Genomic DNA, 25,631 nt, shown 5'->3' with positions numbered 1-25,631 from the left:
CCAAGAAAGTTCTGGTCCTGTGTCCTTTTGACACAGCACCACCAGTATCTGAGCAATCCCTTGCTGTCTGGCACAATGTTCCAGGCTCACCTGCTACTTCCCCTGGGCTAAAACTTGGTATCAGCTATTTTTCTATGGAGACAGTATTATGTCCAGTTTTGAACACAGAAAGGAAAAAGTACTTGTGTGAAACTGAAATATATTCAGAGGCGGTAAGGAGAGGAGGGGAGAAGCTGCAGGGAGAAGGAATTTCAACATCTTGGGATTCTCATCTCCTTTCATAATTTTGTTCTACCCCCTGTGCCTAAGGCAGAAAGGAGCTTGCTGTGTTCAAAGAAGAGTTTCTGTACCTGGTATTGTGCTAAATTCTTTACACAAATAATCTGAAGTGGGAATTTCCTGGCAGTCCAGTGGTTAGGACTCCATGCTTCCACTGCGGGGGCATGGGTTTGATCCCTGGTCGGAGAACTAAGATCCTGCATACTGCATGGCATGGCCAAATAAAGAAAAAGAAAAAAAAAAGAGAGAGAGAAAGAAATAGGTGAATAATCTGAAGTGATCTTTGCAAAAAGTTTGTGAGATACGATACAACATGCGCCATTTTACAGTTAAGGAAAGGGGCTCCGAGCAGCTGAGTCACTTGCTCAGGGTTACATTGCTAATTAATAGCAGACATGAATCCAGATCTGTCTAACTCCAAAACAAGCACCCTTAGATTGTGAAATCTTTAAGGGCAAGGACCACATAATAGTCTCATAGCTGGAAGAATTTATCGGGTTCAAAAGGCACTTTTTTTTTTGGCCATGTCGTGAGGCATGCGGATCTTAGTTCCCCCACCAGGGATCTAACGCATGCCCCCTGCAGTGGAAATGCAGAGTCTTAACCACTGGACTACCAGGGAAGTCCCCAAAAGCCACTTTTCATAGATCAAAAGTCAAGGCCCAGAGAAGGGAAGTGTTAGGTCCAAGTTTGAAGCAGAGCTAGGAGCAGAAATTGTCTCATTTACTGTCCTAGAGCATATACGCTTCATGAGTGATCGAACTTCTAAAATTTAAGGATAAATATAGAACCACCATAATTAATCATTTAGCTTTTAAAACACCGTCACTTCAAAGGTATCTTTAGAACCTACCATCTGGTGTTATTCTAACTCACATTTCCACTGAGAACGATAAGCCCTCTGGTTAATACAGGCCTCAGAACCTACCTTCCTTTTCATTCATCCAACCAACTATTAAGAGCCTGCTACATGCCAGGAAGACACTGTTGTATGTGATGATGATAATGCCTTTAACGAAACTGGCAACATCCCTGTTGTCAAAGAGCTGGAGTTCATTCAACAAATATAATAAAAACAGCTGTTGCTTATATAGTGCTTACCTACCATTGCAGGCACCAAGTGCTATACAGTAAACATATTACCTGGTTTAAATTTTCACAAGCCCGTGAGGTAATTGTACTATTAACATCCCGATTTCCAGAAAAGCAAACAGGCAGAGAGGGGTTAAATGTAGTACACAGCCGGTTAGTGGAATAGCTGGAACGTGATCTAGATAGACTGGTTGGAGCGGGGGCTCTTGATGAGGTGTATTATATCCTCATAAGGTTACCAAGCTCTCTCTGCAGCTATGGGGATGTGAGGTTGGGGAAGGCCCCCCTGCACTGGGAGACTGGGGAGCCTGACAGAGATCGTAGTGCTAACCTAGGACTGGGAGAACACCTTCAGCGTAGCCAGCCCAATTTTTTCGGGCTTCCTCCTCTCCCTCTCTTTCCTTGTCTTCTCTTCATCTTCTCTTACGGACTTTCACTCCTTTCTTTCCGTCTCTCTTCCGCTTTCCTTCTTCCCTTCTCTCCTTTAACTGCTTTTTACATTGTCACTGGTTATTGATTAAAATGTTTCCTAAGGTGCTTCCTTTTTTAAAACCTCGAGAGTTGAAAATTTTGTTTCGGCTTTAGGAAAATTAATTAAATCCAATTAAGTGGTCGCAGCTAGCCTTAGTCTGTGTAAATAGCCCTCTCGGGGGAAAAAAGTGGTTGCGTTGAGGGTGGGTCGGCTTCCCGCTCTCGGGTGCAGTCCCGTTCTGGGACGCCGACTCATCTCGGAACCAATGTGTGAGGGTCACGGACGTCGCCGGATTGGTTTTCCTGAGAGGCTTTGTCGCTGGTTCCTTTCGGGTTTCCCGGCAGCGCGCATGCGCCTCCTGCGCTCCGCCGCTCCCGCTTCGGGCTCGGGCTAGGGCTCCGGGATGTCCGCGTTGTGCGACCCTCCCGGGGCCCCAGGGCCTCCCGGGCCTGCCCCGGTCTCCCACGGTCCCGCGCCGCTCAGGTAGTCAGAGCCCCTGGCATCTTTCCCTACCGCGGGGTCCCGCGCCGATAACCAGCCTTCTCGGCGGAAACCCGGATCCCACCTCGAGAACTCGCGTCCGGGTTCTCAGAGATTCCCGGACGGGTCTTCCCAGAACTCAGGGACTGCCTCACTAAAACTCTGGGCTCCAGTGCCCGCACTCCCAAGATCTCGGTACTGCCTACCCCTAAACCCCAATGCCCAGTTACCCCGGATCCTGGCCTTGCTCTTCCAAGAATTGGGAATATCAGAACTCTTGGGAAACCAGGTGCCCTGTCCCTTAGACCCGAGGGAACCCAGGGTCCCCTGACTTCATGGAGACTCCCTGAGCACCCAGGCCCAGAAACCCACAGAATGCTTTCTTCTAGCCTTTCCCTTGCTCTCCAACGGAGACACTCCCCTCACCGTAGAGTGTTTTTTTTGGAGGAACCAGAGATGAATGGCACAGTCAGAGCCTTATCAACCTCTAGAGGATGCTGTCAGAAAATGCAATAAGAGGAAGTAACACTGGCTTCTGAACCTCTAAGACTGAACCCATATGTTTCAGGAGGGGAAGGGTTGAAGGGCATTAGCTTGTCTCTGCCCTGGGGCACCTTGATTGCTGGGGCATACTGAGGGTTTTGGGAAGGTGGTGGCTGTTGATGTGGTGGAGTCCAAGTGGTTGGTGGTTAGGATGCTTGCAGAATATGGGAAGAAGCAGGTTTGGGGAGGGAGAGCTCTTACTAAGGGGCAAATTTGGGCTTAGAATTTTCGTTCCATTAAGAGCAAAATCCAGCGTTCTCGTTTGTATGTAGGGGGGAGTGCAGTAAAGCTAGAAAGGTGTGTTTAAAGCAGATGTTACAGGAACACAAACTATACTTACTCAATTCAACAAATATTTATTGAGTATTTCCCATATTCCAGGCACCCCAGTAGAAGAGGATCCACTGTTGAAAAGCAGAGAACTGTTAACTACCCTCTTGGACTTTATAGTCTGATTACTTACCTTGGTTTCCTTTCCTGTAAAATGGGATCATAATGGTACCTACCTTATTGGGCTGTTATCTGTATTGAAATAATACAAGTAAAGTACTTAAAAGAGAACTTGATGTATTACAAGAGTTATCTAATATTGATACTATTGTTATTTATTAAAAGAAAAATAGCTAGCATTTACTGAGTAACTAGTGTGACCTAGATATGGTGCTTACGTGCTTTATGAATATTATCTTTTGAGGGAGGTACAGTTATCCCTATTCTACATAGAAAGAAACTGAAGCTCACAGAGGGAATGTAACTTGCTCAACAACTCCCAACACTCTAACTCTGCTTCTTTTGCTTCCTTACAGTGCTCAGGAGCTGTCGCAGGAAATCAAGGCCTTTCTGACTGGTGTAGACCCTGTTCTGGGCCACCAACTCTCTGCTCGGGAACATGCTCGCTGTGGCCTTCTTTTGCTCCGCTCTTTGCCACCTGCGCGGGCTGCTGTGCTTGACCACTTGCGAGGTGTCTTTGATGAGAGTGTCCGGGCCCACCTGGCTGCCCTGGATGAAAGCCCTGTGGCTGGTCCACCTCACCTCCGTCCACCGCCACCCTCCCATGTCCCTGCTGGGGGACCTGGTCTAGAGGATGTGGTGCAGGAAGTGCAGCAGGTGCTGTCTGAGTTTATCCGGGCCAACCCGAAGGCGTGGGCACCTGTGATTAGTGCATGGTCCATTGACCTCATGGGGCAACTGAGCAGCACTTACTCGGGCCAGCACCAGCGTGTGCCCCATGCCACTGGCTCTCTCAACGAATTGCTGCAGCTGTGGATGGGCTGTCGGGCCACACGCACATTAATGGACATCTATGTTCAGTGCCTCTCGGCTCTCATTGGTAGTTGCCCAGATGCTTGCGTGGATGCCTTGCTGGATACCTCTGTCCAGCATTCCCCACACTTCGACTGGGTTGTGGCGCATATTGGCTCCTCTTTTCCCGGCACCATCATCTCCCGAGTTCTCTCCTGTGGCCTTAAGGACTTCTGTGTTCACAGTGGGGCTGGAGGTGGAGCTGGTGGCAGTGGTGGAGGCTCTTCTCAGACCCCCTCTACAGACCCCTTCCCTGGATCTCCTGCCATCCCTGGGGAGAAACGGGTGCCCAAGATTGCCTCAGTTGTAGGCATCCTAGGGCACCTGGCCTCCCGCCATGGAGACAGCATCCGACGGGAGCTCCTGCGAATGTTTCATGACAGTCTGGCAGGGGGCACTGGCGGCCGGAGTGGGGATCCCTCCCTTCAGGCCACAGTTCCCTTCCTCCTGCAGCTGGCAGTCATGTCACCAGCTTTGCTGGGCACAGTCTCTGGAGAGCTGGTGGATTGCCTTAAGCCCCCAGCTGTGCTGAGTCAGCTGCAGCAACACCTGCAGGGATTCCCCCGAGAGGAGCTGGACAACATGCTGAACCTGGCCGTGCACCTGGTGAGCCAGGCCTCTGGGGCAGGTGCCTACCGCCTGTTGCAGTTCCTGGTGGACACAGCCATGCCTGCCTCAGTCATTACCACCCAGGGCCTGGCTGTGCCAGACACCGTGCGTGAGGCCTGTGACCGGCTGATCCAGCTATTGCTGCTGCACCTGCAAAAGCTGGTTCATCACCGGGGAGGGTCTCCTGGGGAAGGGGTGCTGGGCCCCCCCCCGCCCCCCCGCCCTGTGCCCTTTCTAGATGCGCTAAGAAACCACGTTGGAGAGCTGTGTGGAGAGACGTTACGTTTGGAACGAAAACGCTTCCTCTGGCAACACCAGCTCCTTGGCCTGCTCTCTGTTTATACCCGGCCTAGCTGTGGACCTGAGGCCTTGGGCCATCTCCTGAGCCGGGCCCGAAGCCCTGAAGAGTTGAGTCTGGCCACTCAGTTATACGCAGGGCTGGTGGTCAGTCTCTCTGGCCTCCTGCCCCTGGCCTTCCGAAGCTGCCTGGCTAGGGTACATGCAGGGACTTTGCAACCTCCCTTCACGGCTCGGTTCCTGCGTAACTTGGCACTGCTAGTGGGGTGGGAACAGCAGGGTGGTGAGGGCCCTGCAGCCCTAGGGGCCCGGTTTGGGGAGTCGGCCTCAGCTCATCTGTCTGACCTGGCTCCTCTCCTGCTCCATCCTGAGGAGGAAGTAGCCGAAGCCTCTGCCTCCCTCCTGGCCATTTGTCCCTTTCCTCCGGAAGCCCTGTGCCCTTCCCAACTCCTGGGACTGGTGAGAGCTGGAGTGCATCGCTTCTTTGCCTCTCTCAGGCTGCACGGTCCCCCAGGGGTGGCTTCCGCCTCCCAGCTTCTTACCCGCCTCTCCCAGACCTCCCCGGCTGGGCTCAAGGCTGTCCTGCAGCTGCTAGTTGAGGGAGCCTTACATCGGGGCAACACAGAACTGTTTGGTGGGGAAGTGGATGGGGATAATGAGACTCTCTCAGTTGTTTCAGCTCCTTTGGCTTCGGCCTCCCTGTTGGACACAAACCGGCGGCACACTGCAGCTGTGCCGGGCCCTGGAGGGATTTGGTCTGTTTTCCACGCTGGAGTCATCGGCCGTGGCCTAAAGCCACCCAAGTTTGCCCAGTCACGCAATCAGCAAGAAGTGATGTATAACACCCAGAGCCTCCTCAGCCTCCTGGTGCACTGCTGCAGTGCCCCTGGGGGGACTGAATGTGTGGGCTGCTGGGGGGCTCCCACCCTGAGCCCGGAGGCAGCCAAAGCAGTGGCAGTGACCTTGGTGGAGAGTGTGTGTCCCGATGCAGCCGGTGCTGAGCTAGCCTGGCCTCCTGAGGAGCATGCCCGGGCCACCGTGGAGCGGGATCTCCGCATTGGCCGGCGCTTCCGGGAACAGCCTCTGCTCTTTGAGCTGTTAAAGTTGGTAGCAGCTGCTCCCCCAGCCCTGTGCTACTGTTCCGTGTTGCTGCGGGGGCTGCTGGCCGCCCTCTTGGGCCATTGGGAAGCCTCTCGCCACCCTGATACAGCCCACTCCCCCTGGCACCTGGAGGCATCCTGCACCCTGGTGGCTGTCATGGCTGAGGGAAGCCTCCTGCCACCAGCCCTGGGGAATATGCACGAGGTATTTAGCCAACTGGCACCTTTTGAAGTGCGTCTGCTGCTGCTCAGTGTCTGGGGCTTTCTCCGGGAGCACGGGCCCTTGCCCCAGAAGTTCATCTTCCAGTCAGAGCGTGGCCGCTTCATCCGGGACTTCTCCAGGGAGGGTGGGGGTGAAGGTGGAGCCCATCTGGCTGTGCTGCACAGTGTCCTCCACCGCAACATTGACCGCCTGGGCCTTTTCTCTGGCCGTTTCCAGGCACCTTCACCGTCCAATCTCCTTCGGCAGGGGACATAGCCTTTCCATGCTCCAGAAGCCGAGGGAGGTTGAGCCAGGAGAGACAGGGGGCTAAGGTGCTGCAGAAATGTGGAGGTTTCTCTTCTAAGACCTTGGCCTAAAAGAGCGCTGTCACTTTCTTCCTCCCCCACCTTTTTTTCTAAATAAAATTTGCCGAGTTGAGAAAAACAAGAGTCCGGTGCCTCTGTCTGATGTGGAGAGCCGGCAAATTCGGACAGCTCCTGTCTCTGAACAATCCCGCCCCCTCCCTCAAGCCCCGCCCTGGCCCCGCCCCCACCAGCATCTAGAGTACGCTCTCGGCCAATGGGACAGACGCCAGCCTTCAGTGTGGCCCGGCCAATCAGGAAGCCGGAAGGGGCGGGCGCTAAGATACGTGGCTCAACGCGCGCTGGGGGAGGGGAAGCTCCGGGTCAAGGAGCAAACCCGGCACAAGATGGCGGCGGTAGCGGCAGTGGCGGCGCGTAGGAGGCGGTGAGGAGCCCGGATCCCGGGGAACGCGCCCGGGACGCCCCCAGACCCCCAAATCCCGTGTCTCTCCTTCCTGTATGTTCTCCTGAGACTCCGCCACCCCCAGCCTCGTGAGGACTCTTTGTCTCTCTGGAGGCGGCCTCGGGTGCCCCCAGCCTCCTCGCCGCGTCGGGGGGCCCTTGTTTCTGGGGCTCTCCGCTCCGGCCCGGTGGCTCTAGAAGGCCGCAGCCTTGTGTTCTTCTTGGCCTTGGCCACTCTCAGCCGCCGCCCTCCCCTGGCGGCTTGCGGCGGTTAACGCTGCCGCCTCTTTCCTGCAATGCGCGGGGCCATCGGGGCAGAGGAAGAGATGCGGCCCGGCCTCCGGGAATGCAGCCTGCTGCCCTGCGGCCCCTCAGCCGCGCTGGAAGCACCGCGGCCGGCAGTCTTGCTTCCACTGCCCTTCCCGCCCTCCCCTCGAGAGCCCCGGACCCTGCCCTGCCCTTGTCTTCACGTGGACACCAGCCCTGGCTTGTTTGGTGTCCACGGTCGTTGGGCACGGCTGGGGCAGGATCCCGTAAGTTCACAGTCGACCTGGATGACGTTGCTCAAACACAACAGTGGTTTGTTCTGCATTTATATTACTGAAAAGATGGTTCGAAACAATCATCAGCGCCACAGAGTGTTTACCAGGACCTAACGGATGTATCGGGGTGGGAGAGGCACGTACTGTCGGCAGCGGTGAAAAAAGCGTGGATCGTAAATTTGACTCCAGAAGCCTGTGACCTGAAACAATAAATGAGTGCACCTTTCCTTGCGACTCATTCCTGACCTTGGCTTGTGACCACCTCTTGCCCAGGGGCGTTCAAGGCATTCCTGAGTTCTCAGGGCCTTCCAACAGGTTACATCTGAAAAATCTTTCAGAAATTCTATCCCCATTGGCGTCTCTCCAAACCCATTTTATAGATTGTGCAAGTAGGGCTCCAGGGAGTATTTAATTCACTGTACTTCTGATTACTGCTGCTTTGGGCTGGTGGACACGGGGTCAGTTGCTCAGGGTGTCCGCTGCAGTCACTCCTCAGGACCTGGGCCACATGCCTTGCTTTTGAGTTTTCTGGTAGCATTTCTTCTGCTTGTTTTGCTACTATTTATTCCTGCTTGACCTATTAAACCACAAAGCCTGGTGTTTTCCTCATCTTTCTGTGTGGCCTGGCTTGCCTTGCACATTCTTCTGGAACTGGAGGGCTTACTGTGTTCTGTGATCTCCTTTCTAGTGATTTTCTTTACCTTTAGCTTTCAAGCAGATACTGAGGATATGCTGGATACAATGTGTTTGTAGGCCCTACTCTTTGGTTACCCTGTTAGCAGGTAGCAAAGTTTTAATGCTGAGGAGAAATGTGTGTTTTTGTTTGTTCTCCCTTATTTGGAACACTTTCTCAGAGTGTGCTCCTAATCAGCCACTGGGAGAGCATGTTTAAACTGCAGATTCCCTGGGACCCGGGAATCTTCATTTAGTAAGCACTGCACGTAACTCTTAACAGACGCTAAAGTGTGAGAATCCCTATTTAGGGTTTACTCAGAATGGATGGATATATCCTTAACAAACTAACTTGTTCAGATAAGCTTGTTAGTCCCTTGTCTGTTATTATTTTTTTTTTACATCTTTATTAGAGTATAATTGCTTTACAATGGTGTGTTAGTTTCTGCTTTATAACAAAGTGAATCAGTTATACATATGATCCCATATCTCTTCCCTCTTGGGTCTCCCAAAAATATGGAACGCTTCACGAATTTGCATGTCATCCTTGCGCAGGGGCCATGCTAATCTTCTCTGTATCGTTCCATTTTAGTATATGTGCTGCCGAAGCGAGCACCCTTGTCTGTCATTTGATAGCATGTTGGGGAAGTGACAAGTTTGCGGAAACCCTGGTGATGGTCCTCAGTGAGGCAGGCCCTGCTGGTGGTTAGTGCATGTGCTGTGCATAATGAAGTGCCCGGGCCCTGGAGTTAGGCAGAGCTGAGTTCACCAGTGTCACCTCATACTGGCTGTTAAATCTTGGATGAATTATTGAACCTTTTTTTTTTTTTTTTTTTGCGGTACGCGGGCCGCTCACTGCTGTGGCCTCTCCCGTTGCGGAGCACAGGCTCCGGACGCACAGGCTCAGCGGCCATGGCTCACGGGCCCAGCCGCTCCGCGGCATGTGGGATCTTCCCGGACCGGGGCACGAGCCCGCGTCCCCTGCATCGGCAGGCGGACTCTCAACCACTGCGCCACCAGGGAAGCCCCAAATTATTGAACCTTTTATGCCTCAGTGCTCCCATCTCGGAAAAATCCCAATCCTACATTCACCAAGAAAACAGTGAAAGAAAGGGAAAAGAGTTATTAGTGTGTATAAAGAATTGGTTCTGAACACTGGTTGCCTATTAGAATTGTTTAGGGGAGTTTAAAATCTGATGCCCAGGTTCCACTTCAGGCCAATTAGATTGAAATCTCAGGGTGAGACCTGGGCATAGACACTACTAAAAACTGCAGGGAGAGTTAAAAACTAGTATAGGGCTTCCCTGGTGGCTCAGTGGTTGGGAGTCCGCCTGCCGATGCGGGGGACACGGGTTTGTGCCCCGGTCCTGGAAGATCGCACATGCCGCGGAGCGGCTGGGCCCGTGAGCCATGGCTGCTGAGCCTGCGCGTCCGGAGCCTGTGCTCCGCAACGGGAGAGGCCACAGCAGTGAGAGGCCCGCGTACCGCAAAAAAAAGAAACACAAAAAAACTAGTATAAGGCGGTTAGCCAGGCCCCCGGGTGCCTATTAGGACTCAACACAGGTTAGCTGTTGTTATTCTTTTCAAGCTTACGTGGTGACAGTGGTGACTTATGTCAAAGATACAGCAGTGGAGATCAGAGGAACAGGATGCCTAGAGTGTTAGGGATGTTAGGACCCTAGGAACCTGTGACCAGCAGGCCAGCTGAGGGTACATCTTGAACTTTTTCACTGTAGGTCCCCCCAGTGTCTTTCCAGTGAAAAGGCATGGCTTACTGTGTTTCTCTGTTCCACACATAAGGTACCACCACTTCCCCTGGGACTGGCTGTTACTGTTCCTTTCCTCTGAGAGGCTGATGTAACCTGAGTCAATACCAGGCCTCTGAAGGCCAAGGATCCTTTGTCCACTTCCTCTGCCTTTTGAAGGAAAGGTGTGCGTGAGCCAGCTCCTCAGGCCTGACACTTAAGCCCTGTCCACTCTGCCGTGTTTTCTGTTTAATGGGACTCTATCTTTCTCCCCTTTTAGGGTTGTGGTGGGAAGAGGCCTTTACCTCAGAAGGTGGGGCCCTTTCTGACCCTGTGCTGATCGTGCCCTCTTTGTCCTTTTCCCCCCTAGGTCTTGGACTGGTTTGGTACTGGCTTGTTTAGGCGTCTGCCTGGGAATTACCCTGGCTGTGGATAGAAGCAACTTTAAGACCTGCGAAGAGAGTTCCTTCTGCAAGTATGATATTTCTGGGAGACAAGAATGGAAAGTAGGGTAATGTGGGAGGTGTCTGTGGCAGATGAGGTAGCCTGGGGCACTGCAGCTGATAGAAGGACTTAGGGGCCTTGGGGAACCCTCCCCCGTTCTCAGTCATTTCACATTGGCAGGAGGCAACGAAGCATACGGCCAGGCCATTCTCCATACCGAGCCTTGCTGGACTCTCTGCAGCTTGGTCCTGATGCCCTCACGGTCCATCTGATCAACGAAGTCACTAAGGTCAGGGGAGAAAAGGAAGAGTCTGGTGGGGGTGGAGAAATGGCTAAGGGGTAATTCGGGAAGGGGAATCCTATAGCCAACATCCTGTGCCATCTAACCTTGGGACTTGTACTTTGTGAGGAATTCAGATTTCAGATCCCTTAGGCAAAGGGCTAGAAGGAGGAGACCCCCTCGGGAGAGAAATGGGTTCAGAGGGCATTTCCTGGTATAGCCCATTCCTTTCTCCAGACCCAGACCTCTGCCTCCACAGGTGTTGCTTGTGCTGGAGCTCCAGGGGCTTCGAAGGAACATGACTCGGATCAGAATTGATGAACTAGAGCCCCGGCGGCCCCGATACCGTGTGCCAGACGTGTTGGTGGCTGATCCCCCCACAGCTGGGTAAGTTTTTCCTGAGGAACATCTCCATCTCCATGGCCCTTTCCCTTCCTAATGAGCCTTTATTTGGCAGCTGACTTTCTCTTCCACATTGGGGTAATAGCTGAATAGCACCCGGCCACTCTCCTCAGCCTTCCCTCATCTGTTCTTCTGTTTCACTTGTTTTCTCAACTGATTGATTGATTGATTGGCCGAGCTGCTCGGCTTGCGGGATCTTAGTTCCCCAGCCAGGGATTGAACCTGCGCACTGTGCAGTGAAAGCACAGGGTCTTAATCACTGGACTGCCAGGGAATTCCCTCACTTGTTTTCTCTTTCACCCTTTATCTTCATTCAGTCAGCAAAGAAATACTGCTTCCTCTTCTGTGCCAGGCCTGGCCTAGGTGCTGGAGATACAAGAGGGAGTCAGCAAGGCCATGGAGCTCGCCTTCCAGGAATACAGTGTCTCTGTGGTTGGTTCCTCCCTTCCCTTCCCTTCCTGTCCTGTCCCCCCGTCTTGTCTCGTCTGTTCTTTTCTTCTCTTTCTTTTTTTCTCTTTTCTCTCTCTTTTTTTTCTCCCCTTCCTTCCTTCCTCCCTTCCTCCCTTCCTTCCCTCTTTCCCTCCTTCCCTTCCTCCCTCCTCAATTTCTCCTCAGATATTCAGGATAGGATTATTCAAATACTCGGGTCATGACACATCGTCGTCATTATTCCACGCATGGCTCTCTGTTAAGTATTTAACTTAGAAAATAACATGATAAACCCTTCACCTAACCCAAACATATACATCTCACTGTCCTGTACCCGACTCCTTCGGAGATGATTGTTATTCTGAAGTTTATTATTCCCTTGTTTTTTTGTTCTCACAGTTATATCGTGGGTACATATATACATATACACACTTTCGTACATTTGCCTAAGCAATAAATTATGTGATTTTGTTTTTGAGCTTTATAGGGAAAGTATCTTAGTGAATGTGGTCTTTTGGGATTTCCTTTTTTCACTTAACTGGATTTAACTTTGTTGCATGTAGCTCCAGAAACTCATTTTTACTGCTGTATAATGTTATGTTATATGAATATATCCCGATTTACTTCTCCATTTCTGTGTTGATGGGCATTTGGGTTGTTTCCAGTGTTGGCGTGAACATTCTTGTCCATGTCTCCTGTCTCCCTGTGCAGGAGTTTCTCTTTGGTGTATAGCTAAGAGAAGAACTGCAGAGTTGTAGAATATGGACATCATCAACTTTCCAAGATAAAGCCAAAGTGGCTTACCAATTTACACTTCCACCAGCAATATATAAGAGGCTTATTGAACTGCATCTTCTCCAGCCCTTGGAACTATTGGACTTAATTTTTGTCAGTGGAATGGCTGTAGGATGATACCATGTGGTGGTCTTGGCTTGCTTGTCTTTCCCAGTTTATTACTGATATTGAGCATGTCTTCATGTATTTATCTGTCATTCTGTTCTGTGAAATGGAAGTTCACTGCTCTGCTCATTTTCCTTTTATGTTGTTTGTCATCACTGATTTGTGGAAATTCATTAGTCTTGATACCAGTTCTTTATTACTTACATGTATTGCAGTTATCTTTTCCCAGATTGTAGCTTATCTTTTTACTTTTCTAAAGGTGCCTTGAAAAAAGAAGATTTTTTAATTTTATTTTTTAAAAAATTTTATTTATTTATTTTTGGCTGCATTGGGTCTTTTGTTGCTGCGTGCAGGCTACTCTTCATTGCAGTGTGCGGGCTTCTCTTTGCGGAGCACAAGCTCTAGGTGCGCAGGCTCAGTAGTTGTGGCTCGAGGGCTTAGTTGCTCCGCGGCCTGTGGGATCTTCCCAGACCAAGGATCGAACCTGTGTCCCCTGCACTGGCAGGCGGATTCTTAACCACTGCGCCACCAGGGAAGTCCCAACGATTTTTTAATTTTAGAATAGTTTTAGATTTATAGGAAAGTTTCAAGAATATTACGAGAGTTCCTGTATACCCTGTACTCTTGTTTTCCCCTGTTAACATTATTGTGATATATTTGTCATACATAATGAATTGATATCATTATTGTTAACTAAAGTTCATATTTTTTTTTCTTTTTTCATTCCTTTTTTTAAAGTGTTTTTATTGTTTATTTTTTTGTGGTACGCGGGCCTCTCACTGTTGTGGCCTCTCCCGTTGCGGAGCACAGGCTCCGGACGCGCAGGCTCAGCGGCCATGGCTTATGGGCCTAGCCACTCCGTGGCATGTGGGATCTTCCTGGACCGGAGCACGAACCCGCGTCCCCTGCATCAGCAGGTGGACTCTCAACCACTGCGCCATCAGGGAAGCCCTATTTTTTTTTTAAATTTTATTTATTTATTTATTTTGGCTGTGTTGGGTCTTCATTGCTGCGTGCGGGCTTTCTCTAGTTGCGGCGAGCAGGGGCTGCTCTTCATTGTGGTGCACGGGCTTCTCATTGCGGTGGCTCCTCTTGTTGCGGAGCACGGGCTCTAGGTGCGTGGACTTCAGTAATTGTGGTGCTCTGGCTCAATAGTTGTGGTGCACGAGCTTAGCTGCTCCAAGGCATGTGAGATCTTCCCAGACCGGGGATCAAACCCGTGTCCCCTGCGTTGGCAGGCGGATTCTTAACCACTGCGCCACCATTTCATTTATTTTTAATTGAAGTGTAGTTGATGTACAATATTACATAAGTTATAGGTGTACAATATAGTGATTCACAATTTTTAAAGGTCGTACTCCATTAATAACTATTATAAAATATTAGCTACACTCCTTGTGTTGTACGATATATCCTTGTAGCTTAAAGTCCATATTTTTTTCAGATTTCCTTAGTTTTTTTGTTATTTGTTTATTTACTTATGGCTGCATTGGGTCTTCGTTGCTGCGTGCAGGCTTTCTCTAGTTGCGGCAAGCGGGCTTCTCATTGCAGTGGCTTCTTCTGTTGCGGAGCATGGGCTTTAGGCGCGTGGGCTTCAGTAGTTGTGGTGCACGGGCTTATTTGCCCCGCAGCATGTGGGATCTTCCCGGACCAGGGATTGAATCCAAGTCCCCTGCATTGGCAGGTGGATTCTTAACCACCATGCCACCAGGGAAGTCCCAGATTTCCTTAGTTTTTACCTAATGTCCTTCTTCTGCTTCACGATCCAATCCAGGATACTGTTTTATATTTAGTTGTCATGTCTCCTGAGGCTCCTCTAGACTGGGACAGTTCCTCAGACTTTTCTTGTTTTTGATTACCCTTAACGTATCTTTCAATAAATAGAAATTCTGAATTTTGTTGTCAGGTAGATAAGTCTCTTACCTTTTGGTGTTAGTGTTTTCTAAGTTGTGTTTAAATAATCCTTATCTACCTCAGAGTCAGAAAATATTTTTTTATATTTTCTTCTAAAGGTTTTACTCTAAAATTTTAAGTCATAATCTGTCGGGAGTTGATACTTGTATCTGGTATGAGGTAGGAGTGTGATACCATTTCTTTTCTATACAGAAAATGTGTTTTTCCGCTCTGTTATTGAATAGTCCTCCAGACCTCACTGAACTGCCATGCCATCTGTTACATTTCAACATTCTAAGATGCTTGGGTCTGTTTCCAGGCTCTTTATTTGATTCCTTTGGTCAACTTATCTGTCCCTGTACTGTTACCACACTGCCTGTATAGCTCTTAGCAGGTCCCCCGTCTTCTAAGTGTCATGACTGCTCCTGGCACTTTGCACTTCCTTATATCCCTTTTGATCTTTTTCCCAGGCTTTCTGTCTCTGGCCGGGATGCCAACAGCGTAGAGCTAACCATGGCTGAGGGGCCCTATAAAATCATCTTGACGGCACAGCCATTCCGCCTCGACCTACTGGAGGACCGCAGCCTTCTGCTCAGTGTCAATGCCCGAGGACTCTTAAATTTTGAGCACCAGAGGGCTCCCAGGGTCTCGTGAGTACAGGGATCAGGAGTGAAGGGGACCTAGTGTGAAGGAACCTAGGGGTGTCGTAGGATCTGGCACTGGGTCCCTGGGAGGAAGACAGGGTGGTAGTAGAGCCAGGTCGGGGCTGGGGGCTGGGCGAAGCTGACCATCAGGGAGGGTAGGAAGCAGACCTGGGTTGAAGTTTTCTCCATTTCCTGTACAGACCAGGAGGCAGTCACTTTTGTCCATGAGCTGTACCCTGGGCACCTCCTCCCTCAGAGGCCTGCCTGGGTCTGCCTTTCCCTCTTCCCCCTCTCACACCATCACACTTCCCAGATTTATTTTCTTCCTTTTTTTTGTTTTGTTTTGTTTTGTTTTTTGTTTTTAATTTCTTCCCCCACCCCATCTCTGGAAGTTTGTCGACTGAAACTCACTTTTATGTTTCTGTTTTTGTGTTGGTTTTGTGCCTCCTTTTCCCCTTTCCTACCCATCTCCTCCTGCCCCAGTTTCTCGGATAAAGTTAGTCTCACGCTCGGTAGCATTTGGGATAAGATCAAGAACCTTTTCTCTAGGTAAATCCATGACCACTGGTACTGTATCTGTTCCTCTGCCCTTACCCCCCCTTCACTCTGGCCCCCAGGGAAGGTGCCCCAGACCCTTCCATACCCTGTCCTTCACTCACCTCTTTTTCCCCAGCTATATGGTCTCTGGTTCCCGTTCCCCATTCCCTTGGCTAGGAGCCCCCTGGGAGAAGGAAGATGAAATGTTGGATATCCTTGAGGAATGTAGGGAGCTTCTTGCTTTGCCAGGGGGTGGAGAGATGCTGCCTGTTGCTGGGGTTCCTGCCTCTCAGCTGGCTTGCACTGAGGCTCTGGGCAGAGCTGCTTGCCAGCTGCCCTTGAAAGCATCCTTTGGCAGAATCTCTTGTTTGAGTCCCTGTGTAGAGGCTTGACCATGGTTATGACTCACTTGCCTTTGCAAAACCCTGTGTCACGCCAAGAGGCTGAGGCCCAGTGAGGGAAGTTGGGGCCAGAGTCTCTTGGTAGAGGCAGCAGGGCTAGGACTGGCATTCCGAACCCAGGCCCTTGAACCTGTCTGCCTGTCTCTTCTGGAACGCTGGCAGAGGCTGATGGTTTGGGCCTGTGTTTGGAAGGCACCCCTTGGTGGCATTTACTTCTCATTTCCCTTTCTCATTTCTCTCCCTGTCCTTTGCACACTTATCTGCTCACTGGGGGTCCCTTTCCAAGCTTTAACATTCAGTCCCTTCCTCCAGTGCCTTCGTTCCTTTGGACCCTTGGCTCTCTATTCCCTCACCCCTCCTTCCACTAGCCCCTCGTCCCTGCCCCCTCTGGATTGGAGCAGACAGCTCTCCTACCTTCCAGGCAAGGATCAAAAGACCCAGCTGAGGGCGATGGGGCCCAGCCCGAGGAAACACCTGGGGATGGTGACAAGGCAAGTTGGTGGGGGTGGGTGGTTGGAGCACAGGGCTGGCTGGGAGGTTGGAGGGGAAAGGCCCACAAGAAATTTGAGCTTAGTCTTGCCATCGCGGATGGGATTTAGAAAATGGGCAAGGGAAGAGAGAGGACCTGGTGTGTGATTGAGTAGTGGTCTGCTTTCTTCTTCCAGCCAGATGAGACCCAGGGGAAGGCAGAGCACGATGAGCCAGGAGCCTGGGAAGAGACATTTAAAACTCACACTGACAGCAAGCCCTTTGGTGAGGGGCTGGGGGAGCCTTGGGCAAGAGGACAGAGAGTCCTTGCCAAGCAGAAGCTCATCTTTTGCTTTTCTTCCAGGCCCCACGTCTGTGAGTTTGGACTTCTCTCTGCCAGGCATGGAGCATGTGTATGGGATCCCCGAGCATGCAGACAACCTGAGGCTGAAAGTCACTGAGTGAGTCCTACAGTGACATCAGGATATGGGGGGAGGGAAGGGGGCAGAGGCCAGGGCTGTGGGAGATGTGCACACAGATTAGACACTCCAGACGAGCGTGGCTCACTTCCTGTGCCAGAGAACCTTGGGCCATCAGAAAATGCTGCTTTGAGAAAGGGCAGAGGGGCCAGTTTTTATCCCTCATCTGTGTCTGTGGGGCTGGGGCTGTGCATGCCATGGCCCGGGGCCAGTCTGTCTGTCTGCCTGCCTGCAGGGGTGGGGAGCCGTATCGCCTCTACAATTTGGACGTGTTCCAGTATGAGCTGTACAACCGCATGGCCCTATATGGGTCTGTGCCCGTGCTCCTAGCACACAGCCCTCATCGGGACCTGGGCATCTTCTGGCTCAACGCCGCAGAGACCTGGGTTGACATATCCTCCAACACTGCAGGCAAGGTGAGCGCACAGGCGTGGGGAGCAATAAGGGAGGGAATCGTCAGGCCTTGAGACAGATGGGTTTGTTAGGGGCATTTGCTTTGAAGAGGCTGGTAGAGTGGCCTACTTGGATACCTGTTTGGGGACTGGATGAGAGACAGGCCCTGGGCCTTCTGGGCAGCATATGAGTTCCCCAGACACTCCCAGAAGACACAGACTCATGGGGAAGGTATTTCCTTTTCTGCATTTATTAATACATTTGTTATTGAGTATGCGTTAGGAGCTTCAGACCCTTTTCTAGGTGCTGGGGATATATTGCTCACTGAGTTAGGAAAGGAGGAAGACAGATTAAACAGGTAACAGAGGGAAGATGAGTTCAGTGGTGGTAAGTTCTAAGAAAGAAATGCAGTGGTCATGTGATGGGGATGGGCGGTGCTGCTTATGATGGGGCCCAGGGAAGCCTCACTGAGGAGGTGACGTTTAATCTCAGCCCGAAGTGACTCAAGGAGCCAGCTGTGTGAGGACTCTGAGGAAAACACTGCTGCTTTGTCTTTGGGTTGGGAAGCAAGAGGGTGGTGTCAGACCTCTCTCTGGTCCCCTCTGCAGACCCTGTTTGGGAAGATGCTGGACTACCTGCAGGGCTCTGGGGAGACCCCACAGACAGATGTTCGCTGGATATCGGAGAGTGGCATCATTGATGTCTTCCTGCTACTTGGGCCGTCTGTCTTTGATGTCTTCCGGCAGTACGCTAGTCTCACAGGTACGCAGTGTCCCTACTCTGTCAGCCTGCAGCCTCCCTTTCTGGTCCTTGGCTTCTTGAGGGATGACTGCATTTTCAGAAATCCTGTGCCTTGGCCTATTCTCTAGCCCGGTGCCCTTTCATCTCCCTCAATTTCTGGGCATCCCCATTGGCCCCGGGTTGAGCCTGACCCCATTGTGACACCCATCCCTCACTGAACCTGCAGGGACCCAGGTTTTGCCCCCGCTCTTCTCCCTCGGCTACCACCAGAGCCGCTGGAACTATCGGGATGAGGCTGACGTTCTGGAAGTCGATCAGGGCTTCGATGATCACAACCTGCCTTGCGATGTCATCTGGCTGGACATTGAGCATGCTGATGGCAAGCGGTATTTCACCTGGGACCCCAGCCGTTTCCCCCAGCCCCTCACCATGCTTGAGCATTTGGCCTCCAAGAGGCGGAAGGTAAGAGGGCCGCAGCCATGGTTGGTTTTCTCAGGCATGATAGCCCTGGAGAACTCTCACTACCCGTGTTCCGTGCCCCCAGCTGGTGGCCATCGTGGACCCCCACATCAAGGTGGACTCTGGCTACCGCGTACATGAAGAGTTGCAGAACCTGGGTCTGTACGTTAAAACCCGGGATGGCTCTGACTACGAAGGCTGGTGCTGGCCAGGTAGGTGGGCCCGGAATTAAAGGAGGCTATTGGGAGGCCAGGGAGCTAGAGTGGAGGCTATTTTACCCCTCAGGGGTTGAAAGCCATCCTTGATTTCTTCTAGGCGCAGCCGGTTACCCTGATTTCACCAATCCCAAGATGAGGGCCTGGTGGGCTAACATGTTTCGCTTTGACAATTATGAGGTATGGCAGCCCCTCCCCGACCTGCCTCTGTCTTTCCCACTCTGCCTCTTGGAATCAGTCATTCTCTGCCTGCTATCCCTGCTATGGTTGGTTGCTCATAAGATATCGGGGCCTTGATGATCCTGGGGGGGGCCCTGAGAAACGCATCTTTCTGGATTCCTAGGAGCTCTCTGCTCAGACACTGTTTTGTCTTCTCCCTCCCCTCTGTCGTCTGTCCCCATTCTCTGCCTTGTGTTCTCAGGGCTCATCTCCCAACCTCTATGTCTGGAATGACATGAATGAACCGTCCGTGTTCAATGGTCCTGAGGTCACCATGCTCAAGGATGCCCAGCATTATGGGGGTTGGGAGCACCGAGACGTGCATAACATCTATGGCTTCTACGTGGTAAGGGACTGAGAGAGGAGAGACCAAGGACCGAGAACTTGCACCGATGACAGCTGGCTTTTGCTCCTCACTACCCTTCTTTCCTGTTCCCACGCAGCACATGGCGACTGCTGACGGGCTGGTGCTGCGCTCCGGGGGCATAGAACGCCCCTTTGTCCTGAGCAGGGCTTTCTTTGCTGGCTCCCAGCGCTTTGGTAAGATTTGGAGAATAAAGCTGTGGCAGAGGGACCTGGGCCTGGTTCTTGGAGAAGTCTGTCCATCCTCTGAGAGTTACGTATTTCCTTCCAGCTGTTCACTAAAAGCGAGGCAGGGAGTGGGAGGGCCAGTCCGTGTTGAAGTGCTCTTGTGAACTCCGCCGTCTTCAGCAGGACTCTGGGGGCCCCAGAGGAGATGTGGCAGGTTAGAGAGGTCAGCTGTATAAAAGGCTGAGCCCCTTCACTGTTTGCAAGTTCCCTCCCTCTTTTCTTCCTCAGGAGCCGTGTGGACAGGCGACAATGCTGCCGAATGGGACCATTTGAAGATCTCTATTCCTATGTGTCTCAGCTTGGGGCTGGTGGGACTTTCCTTCTGTGGAGGTGAGAGGGGGAGGAACTTGGAGCCTTGCTTTGGCGGGAGAGGGGCAAGGTAGAGGGCATAAAACCTAGGCCTGTGCAGAGAACTGACAGTCCACGATGGGGCCTTGGGGGGCTCCTTAGGCAGCAGCCCTCCCTCACCCTCTTTTCCAACCGGTTTCCTCCCTCCCCTCTCTAGCGGATGTGGGCGGCTTCTTCAAAAATCCAGAGCCAGAGCTGCTTGTGCGCTGGTACCAGATGGGTGCCTACCAGCCGTTCTTCCGGGCACATGCCCACTTGGACACTGGTCGGCGAGAGCCGTGGTTGTTACCGTCTCAGTACCATGACATAATCCGAGACGCCTTGGGTCAGCGATACTCCCTACTGCCCTTCTGGTATACCCTCTTCTATCAGGCCCATCGTGAAGGGATTCCTATCATGAGGTGAGGCATTCAGTTGAGTCTGTGTAGAATGGACTGAGATGGCTGGGAGACTGGGTTCCATCTCTGGGCCTCTTTCTTCATTTATGAGGGCCTTGTAAAGGAGGGAAATCTGACTGCAAGGTCAAGAGTAAGAAGAGACCAGTGGGGAGATGAAGAGCAGTGAACGTTACTGAGTGCTTATGACATGCTAGGCATTACTCATCACTATCCCCAGAGCCAGAAACAAGTCAGACAAGTGTCGTACCCTTGTGGAACTTACATTCTTGGGAGGAAGACAGAGAGACATGTAAACAAATATGGAAATAGGAAAACTGCCAAAACTGACAAGGTTTTTGAAAAAAATAGAACAGGGTAACGGAGTTAAGTTCCACAAACAGGCCACGTAGGGCTTCCCTGGTGGCGCAGTGGTTGAGAGTCCGCCTGCCGATGCAGGGGACACGGGTTCGTGCCCCGGTCCGGGAAGATCCCACATGCTGCGGAGCAGCTGGGCCCGTGAGCCATGGCCGCTGAGCCTGCGCGTCCAGAGCCTGTGCTCCTCAACGGGAGAGGCCACAGCAGTGAGAAGCCTGCGTACCGCAAAAAAAAACAAAAAACAAAAAACAGGCCACGTAAAGATGAGCCCTGACTGATGAGTAAGACAGGCTTTTGTGACGCAGAGGAAGAATGTTCCAAGCAGGGGAGACTGCAAGTGCAAAAATTATGAAATGGAAATGAGTTTGTTATGTTCCAGGAGTAGGAACAAACCAGTGTGTCTCAGGGGTAAAGAACCAGAGGGAGAGGTAGATGAGGTGGAGTGGAAAATTCAACCTGAACTAGAGGGCTTTTCAGGCCAGGATAATGAAGTGGCCGCTGGGAGGTAGCTGTGCAGAGCAGTTTCCAGAGGGAGCAGGGTGGGAGGAGGCAGGGAGACACGTTAGGAGGTTAAATGTCTAGACCAAGGTTAGAGTGCATAGCTGAGTCCTTAAGCCTGCTGGGCTGTCTGGCTGCCAGCTCGCGGGTCTTTCCCCTGTGCTCTTCTTTTTGCCAGTGCCTGGGGTAGCATCTTTGACTTCTGCCAAACAGCAAGTGTCTTCCTTTCTTGTCCTGCTTCCTTCCTAGGCCCCTGTGGGTTCATTATCCTCAGGATGTGACCACCTTCAGTATAGATGATCAGTTCCTGCTTGGTGAGAAACAAGGGGGACAGTTAGTGGTGGGTTGGGATAGGGCTGAGAGGAAGCAAGCACTGTGATAGATACGTCTGTGGATGTGCAGGGAGGGAGGAGTGAACGAGGCCAGGGGTGCAAGGGGGTGGGTGCTCTAGGGCTCCCTCTTTGGGAACTGATCTCCCCAATTCAGAGTTGATTCTGCTGTGTCTTAGGGGATGCATTGCTGGTTCACCCTGTATCAGACTCTGAGGCTCATGGCGTGCAGGTCTATCTTCCTGGCCAAGGGGAGGTGAGTTAAGGAAGGGTGTGGTGGGGAAAGGTGGTGGTCAGAGAGGGTAAATAGAGTGGGGGGTCCTCTGTGCAGTGAGTGACCGAGTATATCTTCTGCACCCACAGGTGTGGTATGACGTTCATAGCTACCAGAAGCATCATGGTCCCCAGACCCTGTATCTGCCTGTAACTCTAAGCAGTGTGAGTATGCCTGGCCCAGCTGCCAGCTCCATCTGCCTGTAGGTTTCCAGAAGGGGAGAGAGTGTATACTTTGGTGTCCAGTTCCTAAGGGGACGCAGATATACACAAGCAAAAGATATTGCAGGGCCCAGGGTTGAACAACAGGGCTACTTCATCCCAGCACTGCTCTTGCCCTAGATCCCTGTGTTCCAGCGTGGAGGGACAATTGTGCCCCGATGGATGCGAGTGCGGCGTTCTTCAGACTGCATGAAGGATGACCCCATCACTCTTTTCGTTGCACTCAGCCTCCAGGTGAGCGCATAAGCAGGGAGCCTCCTCAACCATCTGCCTACCTTCCTAGGATTCAGTCCCCTGGGGATGTGCCCCTCACTCCCTCTTGGGCTCAGGCTCTCGCCTACCCCACTTCCTGCTCAGGGTACGGCCCAAGGAGAGCTCTTTCTAGATGATGGGCACACGTTCAACTATCAGACTCGCCATGAGTTCCTGCTGCGTCGATTCTCATTCTCTGGCAACACCCTTGTCTCCAGGTAAGGAGGTACCCTTTCTTCCTTGGCAGCCTCTGGGATGCTTACAGCTCACTGTGCTCTTACATCATGGCCTTGCTCTGCTCTCCTCCTCTCTGCTCTGACAGTTTTTTTTCTGATGGGTATCCATTTTTGCTTCCTCCAGCTCAGCAGACCCCAAAGGCCACTTTGAGACACCAATTTGGATTGAGCGGGTGGTGATAATAGGGGCTGGAAAGCCAGCAACCGTGGTACTCCAGACAAAAGGTGAGTGATCTGGCCCCCAGGTGGGGAAAGAGAAGAAGCAGGGCAGGGTTGGGGACCCCCTGTGTATAGGAAAGTAGTTGCTATTGACTCTGGCACTCTTTCTCTTTCCTCCACCAGGATCTCCTGAAAGCCGCCTGTCCTTCCAGCATGACCCTGAGACCTCTGTGTTGATCCTGCGCAAGCCTGGCGTCAGTGTGGTATCCGACTGGAGTATTCACCTGCGATAACCCAAGGGATGTTGGGGTGGGGTGTGATGGTCTTGATAGTTACTCTTCCTTCTGCCCTGGAGTTTGACCTTCCCCAGACTTCACCTTTCTTATCTCAAGATCTACATTCTGCCAACATCTGGGCAGGATGAGAGGGCTTTCCCTGGGCTCTGAATTCATTTTGTGATCTCCTGACCTCTCCCACCCCATTGACACCACATCTCCCTTCATCCCCAAATATTCTGTTGCTCTGACTGGAGCACATTCACCTGTGAAGACCTGGGGACCACAGGGCCCTTGCTTTCCCTTCTCTTTTCTTTCTTCTGGGGGCCCTGAATCTCCTCCATACCCTCTCTGTTCATGTCTCTTGTGTGTTGATGCCATTTCTTGGAAGAAGATGAGGGCAGTGAGCTTTAGGGCTCCTTTTCTCCTTCCCCTTCCCTCCCCACCAAACTGTTCTCCCTCCTTTTTATTTCTTCCTCCTGGCTCTTCTCTATCAGGCCTCTCTGTTTTATGCCCCATTGATGCACAGGGTCCACCCCTTACCCTGATAAGGGATGAATGGATCAAAGGAGTGAGGTTGCTGGAAAACATCCTCTTCCCTGGCATCCCAGCCTTTCCTCTCCCTGCTTCTATCTAGAGCAGCTGCGGTTCTGACAGGGGCAGTTCTACCTCCCCTGTCCCTTGGGGGAAAGAAGTTTCCACTCCTTAAGAGGGGATGAGCGAGACTTCTTTTGCCTCCTAAAATTTTGTCCCCTTGAGGGGCATTCCAGATGGAGAAATCAGTTGCGGTTTCATCGAATCATGGTCACCTGTATTTATTGCTGGGGGAAGGCTGAGGGTGGGGGAGATGATCATGTGCGCTCAGGGTTGGCCCAGGGCCCTGGGTGGGGGGTGGGGGAGGACTAACTGGGGACGATGGGGAATGTTTGTGGGAATTTTTTTTACTTCCTTTTGGCCCCCAGCTGTGACAGGTTTTGATAAAAGGAGAAACAATAAAGAGAGAAACCATAAATAACTGTTGGCGTCTGGATTCCAGTTCTGGCCTGAACCACAGACCCCTAAAAGCCCGAGGACCTGACATTTTCATTTAGCTTCAGCATAAGCCTCATTGGTTGAGCAAAATGAGTGAGTGCAAGCCTCCTTCAGCTTGCTTGATGCCAATTTTATTTTAATTAATTTATTTTTGGCTGCATTGGGTCCTCGTTGCTGCACGCGGGCTTTCTCTAGTTGCAGCGAGTGGGGGCTACTCTTCGTTGTGGTGCGCGGGCTTCTCATTGTGGTGACTTCTCTTTGTGGCGGAGCATGGGCTCTAGGCGCATGGACTTCAGTAGTTGTGGTACGTGGGCTCTGTAGTTGTGGCTCGCAGGCTCTAGAGCGCAGGCTCAGTAGTTGCGCATGGGCTTAGTTGCTCCGTGGCATGTGGGATCTTCCCGGACCAGGGCTGGAACCCATGTCCCCTGCATTGGCAGGCGGATTCTTTTTTTTTTTTTTTTTTTTTTTTGGTACACAGGCCTGTCGCTGTTGTGGCCTCTCCCGTTGTGGAGCACAGGCTCCAGACGCGCAGGCTCAGCGGCCATGGCCCACGGGCCCAGCCACTCCGCGGCACATGAGATCTTCCTGGACCGGGGCACGAACCTGTGTCCCCTGCATCAGCAGGCGGACTCTCAACCACTGCACCACCAGGGAAGCCCCTGGCAGGCGGACTCTTAACCACTGCGCCACAAGGAAGTCCCTGATGCAAGTATTTTCATAGAGGAGCCCAGCAAGGTCATCAGATTTTGGTAGGCCTAGTTAATAGTGGTGACCAGAGCTAATGGGGTCCGTCTTGAATAGAAATAGCTATATGTCAGATGTTCTCATACTAAAGACTGCTTCTCTTTAGCTAGCAGCATTTTTAAAAATTTCCCATTGTTTTAGTGACAGGAAATAGTTTCCTCCATTTTGTAGACTGACCACAAGTCTTAGAGATTATTTTAACAAGAAACTAGGTTTTGTTTGGAAAAATTACTGCTCAGGATGGTTTATGCCTGTGAGGAGTTAGGGGTTGTGTTTCTGGAATTCCTCAGCTCAAGAAATATTTCCAGGGGCTTCCTGGGTGGTGCAGTGGTTAAGAATCCGCCTGCCAATGCAGGGGATATGGGTTCGAGCCCTGGTCTGGGAAGATCCCACATGCCGCGGAGCAGCTAAGCCCGTGAGCCACAACTACTGAGCCTGCACTCTAGAGCCTGTGAGCCACAACTACTGAGCCCACGTGCCACAACTACTGAAGCCCACGTGCCTAGAGCCCATGCTCCACAACGAGAGAAGCCACTGCAATGAGAAGCCCACGCGCCGCAATGAAGAGTAGCCCCCGCTGGCCGCAAATAGAGAAAGCCTACGAGCAGCAACGAAGACCCAGTGCAGCCAAAAGTAAACAAATAAATAAATTTATTTTAAAAAGAGAAATTTCCAGTTAATTCTCTGGGAGGTAGCTCATTGCCTTGACATTTTACCCCCACCCCCTTCTGTCACCTGTTTCAGTGTGGGTCAAAGGAGACAGTACAGCTCCTGGAGTCAGGTATCTAGAAGGGACATAGAAAATTGTACGATGGGAATTACATGATTTGGCGCAATTTTAGTTACTTATCTGTAAAATGGGGACAATACCTATCTCTCACACAGAAGTGGACCAAGATACTGTGACAACCCTGAAG

At 51.6% G+C, this 25,631-nt stretch overlaps 2 protein-coding genes and 1 non-coding gene across 6 annotated transcripts; 2 read left to right on the top strand and 1 right to left on the bottom strand.

The window, feature by feature from the left end:
- The first annotated feature begins 2,170 nt into the window (after nucleotides 1-2,170).
- INTS5 (integrator complex subunit 5) lies at nucleotides 2,171-6,845 on the top strand. Its single transcript, XM_004317300.3, has 2 exons — nucleotides 2,171-2,326; nucleotides 3,673-6,845. The coding sequence occupies exons 1-2, from the start codon at nucleotides 2,247-2,249 to the stop codon at nucleotides 6,650-6,652; spliced, it is 3,060 nt and encodes a 1,019-aa protein (XP_004317348.1). The 5' UTR covers nucleotides 2,171-2,246; the 3' UTR covers nucleotides 6,653-6,845.
- A 193-nt stretch (nucleotides 6,846-7,038) lies between these two features.
- On the top strand, nucleotides 7,039-23,953 carry GANAB (glucosidase II alpha subunit). 4 transcript variants are annotated; one of them, XM_033860849.2, is made up of 25 exons: nucleotides 7,039-7,123; nucleotides 10,470-10,574; nucleotides 10,724-10,832; nucleotides 11,083-11,210; nucleotides 14,918-15,097; nucleotides 15,575-15,640; nucleotides 16,451-16,520; nucleotides 16,695-16,782; nucleotides 16,862-16,958; nucleotides 17,212-17,392; nucleotides 17,978-18,131; nucleotides 18,337-18,572; nucleotides 18,655-18,781; nucleotides 18,885-18,964; nucleotides 19,206-19,349; nucleotides 19,447-19,543; nucleotides 19,823-19,924; nucleotides 20,100-20,343; nucleotides 21,442-21,506; nucleotides 21,701-21,777; nucleotides 21,885-21,959; nucleotides 22,137-22,250; nucleotides 22,374-22,486; nucleotides 22,629-22,729; nucleotides 22,847-23,953. In XM_033860849.2, exons 1-25 carry the CDS (start codon nucleotides 7,086-7,088, stop codon nucleotides 22,954-22,956), a joined length of 2,901 nt encoding a protein of 966 aa, XP_033716740.1. In that variant the 5' UTR covers nucleotides 7,039-7,085; the 3' UTR covers nucleotides 22,957-23,953. The 4 variants fall into 4 exon arrangements, with proteins under 4 accessions (XP_033716740.1, XP_073665173.1, XP_073665174.1 ...); XM_073809072.1 differs by having other exon boundaries at nucleotides 16,451-16,524; nucleotides 16,699-16,782; XM_073809073.1 differs by lacking the exon at nucleotides 15,575-15,640 and having other exon boundaries at nucleotides 16,451-16,524; nucleotides 16,699-16,782.
- Nucleotides 8,865-8,970, bottom strand: LOC117313473 (U6 spliceosomal RNA). The gene has a single exon (XR_004527979.1). It is a non-coding gene; the product is annotated as a U6 spliceosomal RNA (small nuclear RNA).
- Nucleotides 23,954-25,631: the final 1,678 nt, after the last annotated feature.

The sequence above is a fragment of the Tursiops truncatus genome, chromosome 8 (genome assembly GCF_011762595.2).
Source record: "Tursiops truncatus isolate mTurTru1 chromosome 8, mTurTru1.mat.Y, whole genome shotgun sequence".
NCBI classification, from domain to species: Eukaryota; Metazoa; Chordata; class Mammalia; order Artiodactyla; family Delphinidae; genus Tursiops; species Tursiops truncatus.
Note: the sequence above shows the minus strand (reverse complement) of the source record. Positions and strands in the feature narration are given on the sequence as shown.

What these genes read in the sequence shown, in the direction of transcription:
- GANAB (XM_033860849.2), top strand. Translation starts at nt 7,086, where the DNA reads ATGGCGGCGGTAGCGGCAGTGGCGGCGCGTAGGAGGCG. An exon ending in CACTGACAGCAAGCCCTTTG is followed by an intron (nt 16,783 to 16,861) that starts GTGAGGGGCTGG and finishes CTTTTCTTCCAG; the next exon opens with GCCCCACGTCTGTGAGTTTG. An exon ending in TGCCTGTAACTCTAAGCAGT is followed by an intron (nt 21,960 to 22,136) that starts GTGAGTATGCCT and finishes CTCTTGCCCTAG; the next exon opens with ATCCCTGTGTTCCAGCGTGG.
- INTS5 (XM_004317300.3), top strand. Translation starts at nt 2,247, where the DNA reads ATGTCCGCGTTGTGCGACCCTCCCGGGGCCCCAGGGCCTCCCGGGCCT. An exon ending in CACGGTCCCGCGCCGCTCAG is followed by an intron (nt 2,327 to 3,672) that starts GTAGTCAGAGCC and finishes GCTTCCTTACAG; the next exon opens with TGCTCAGGAGCTGTCGCAGG.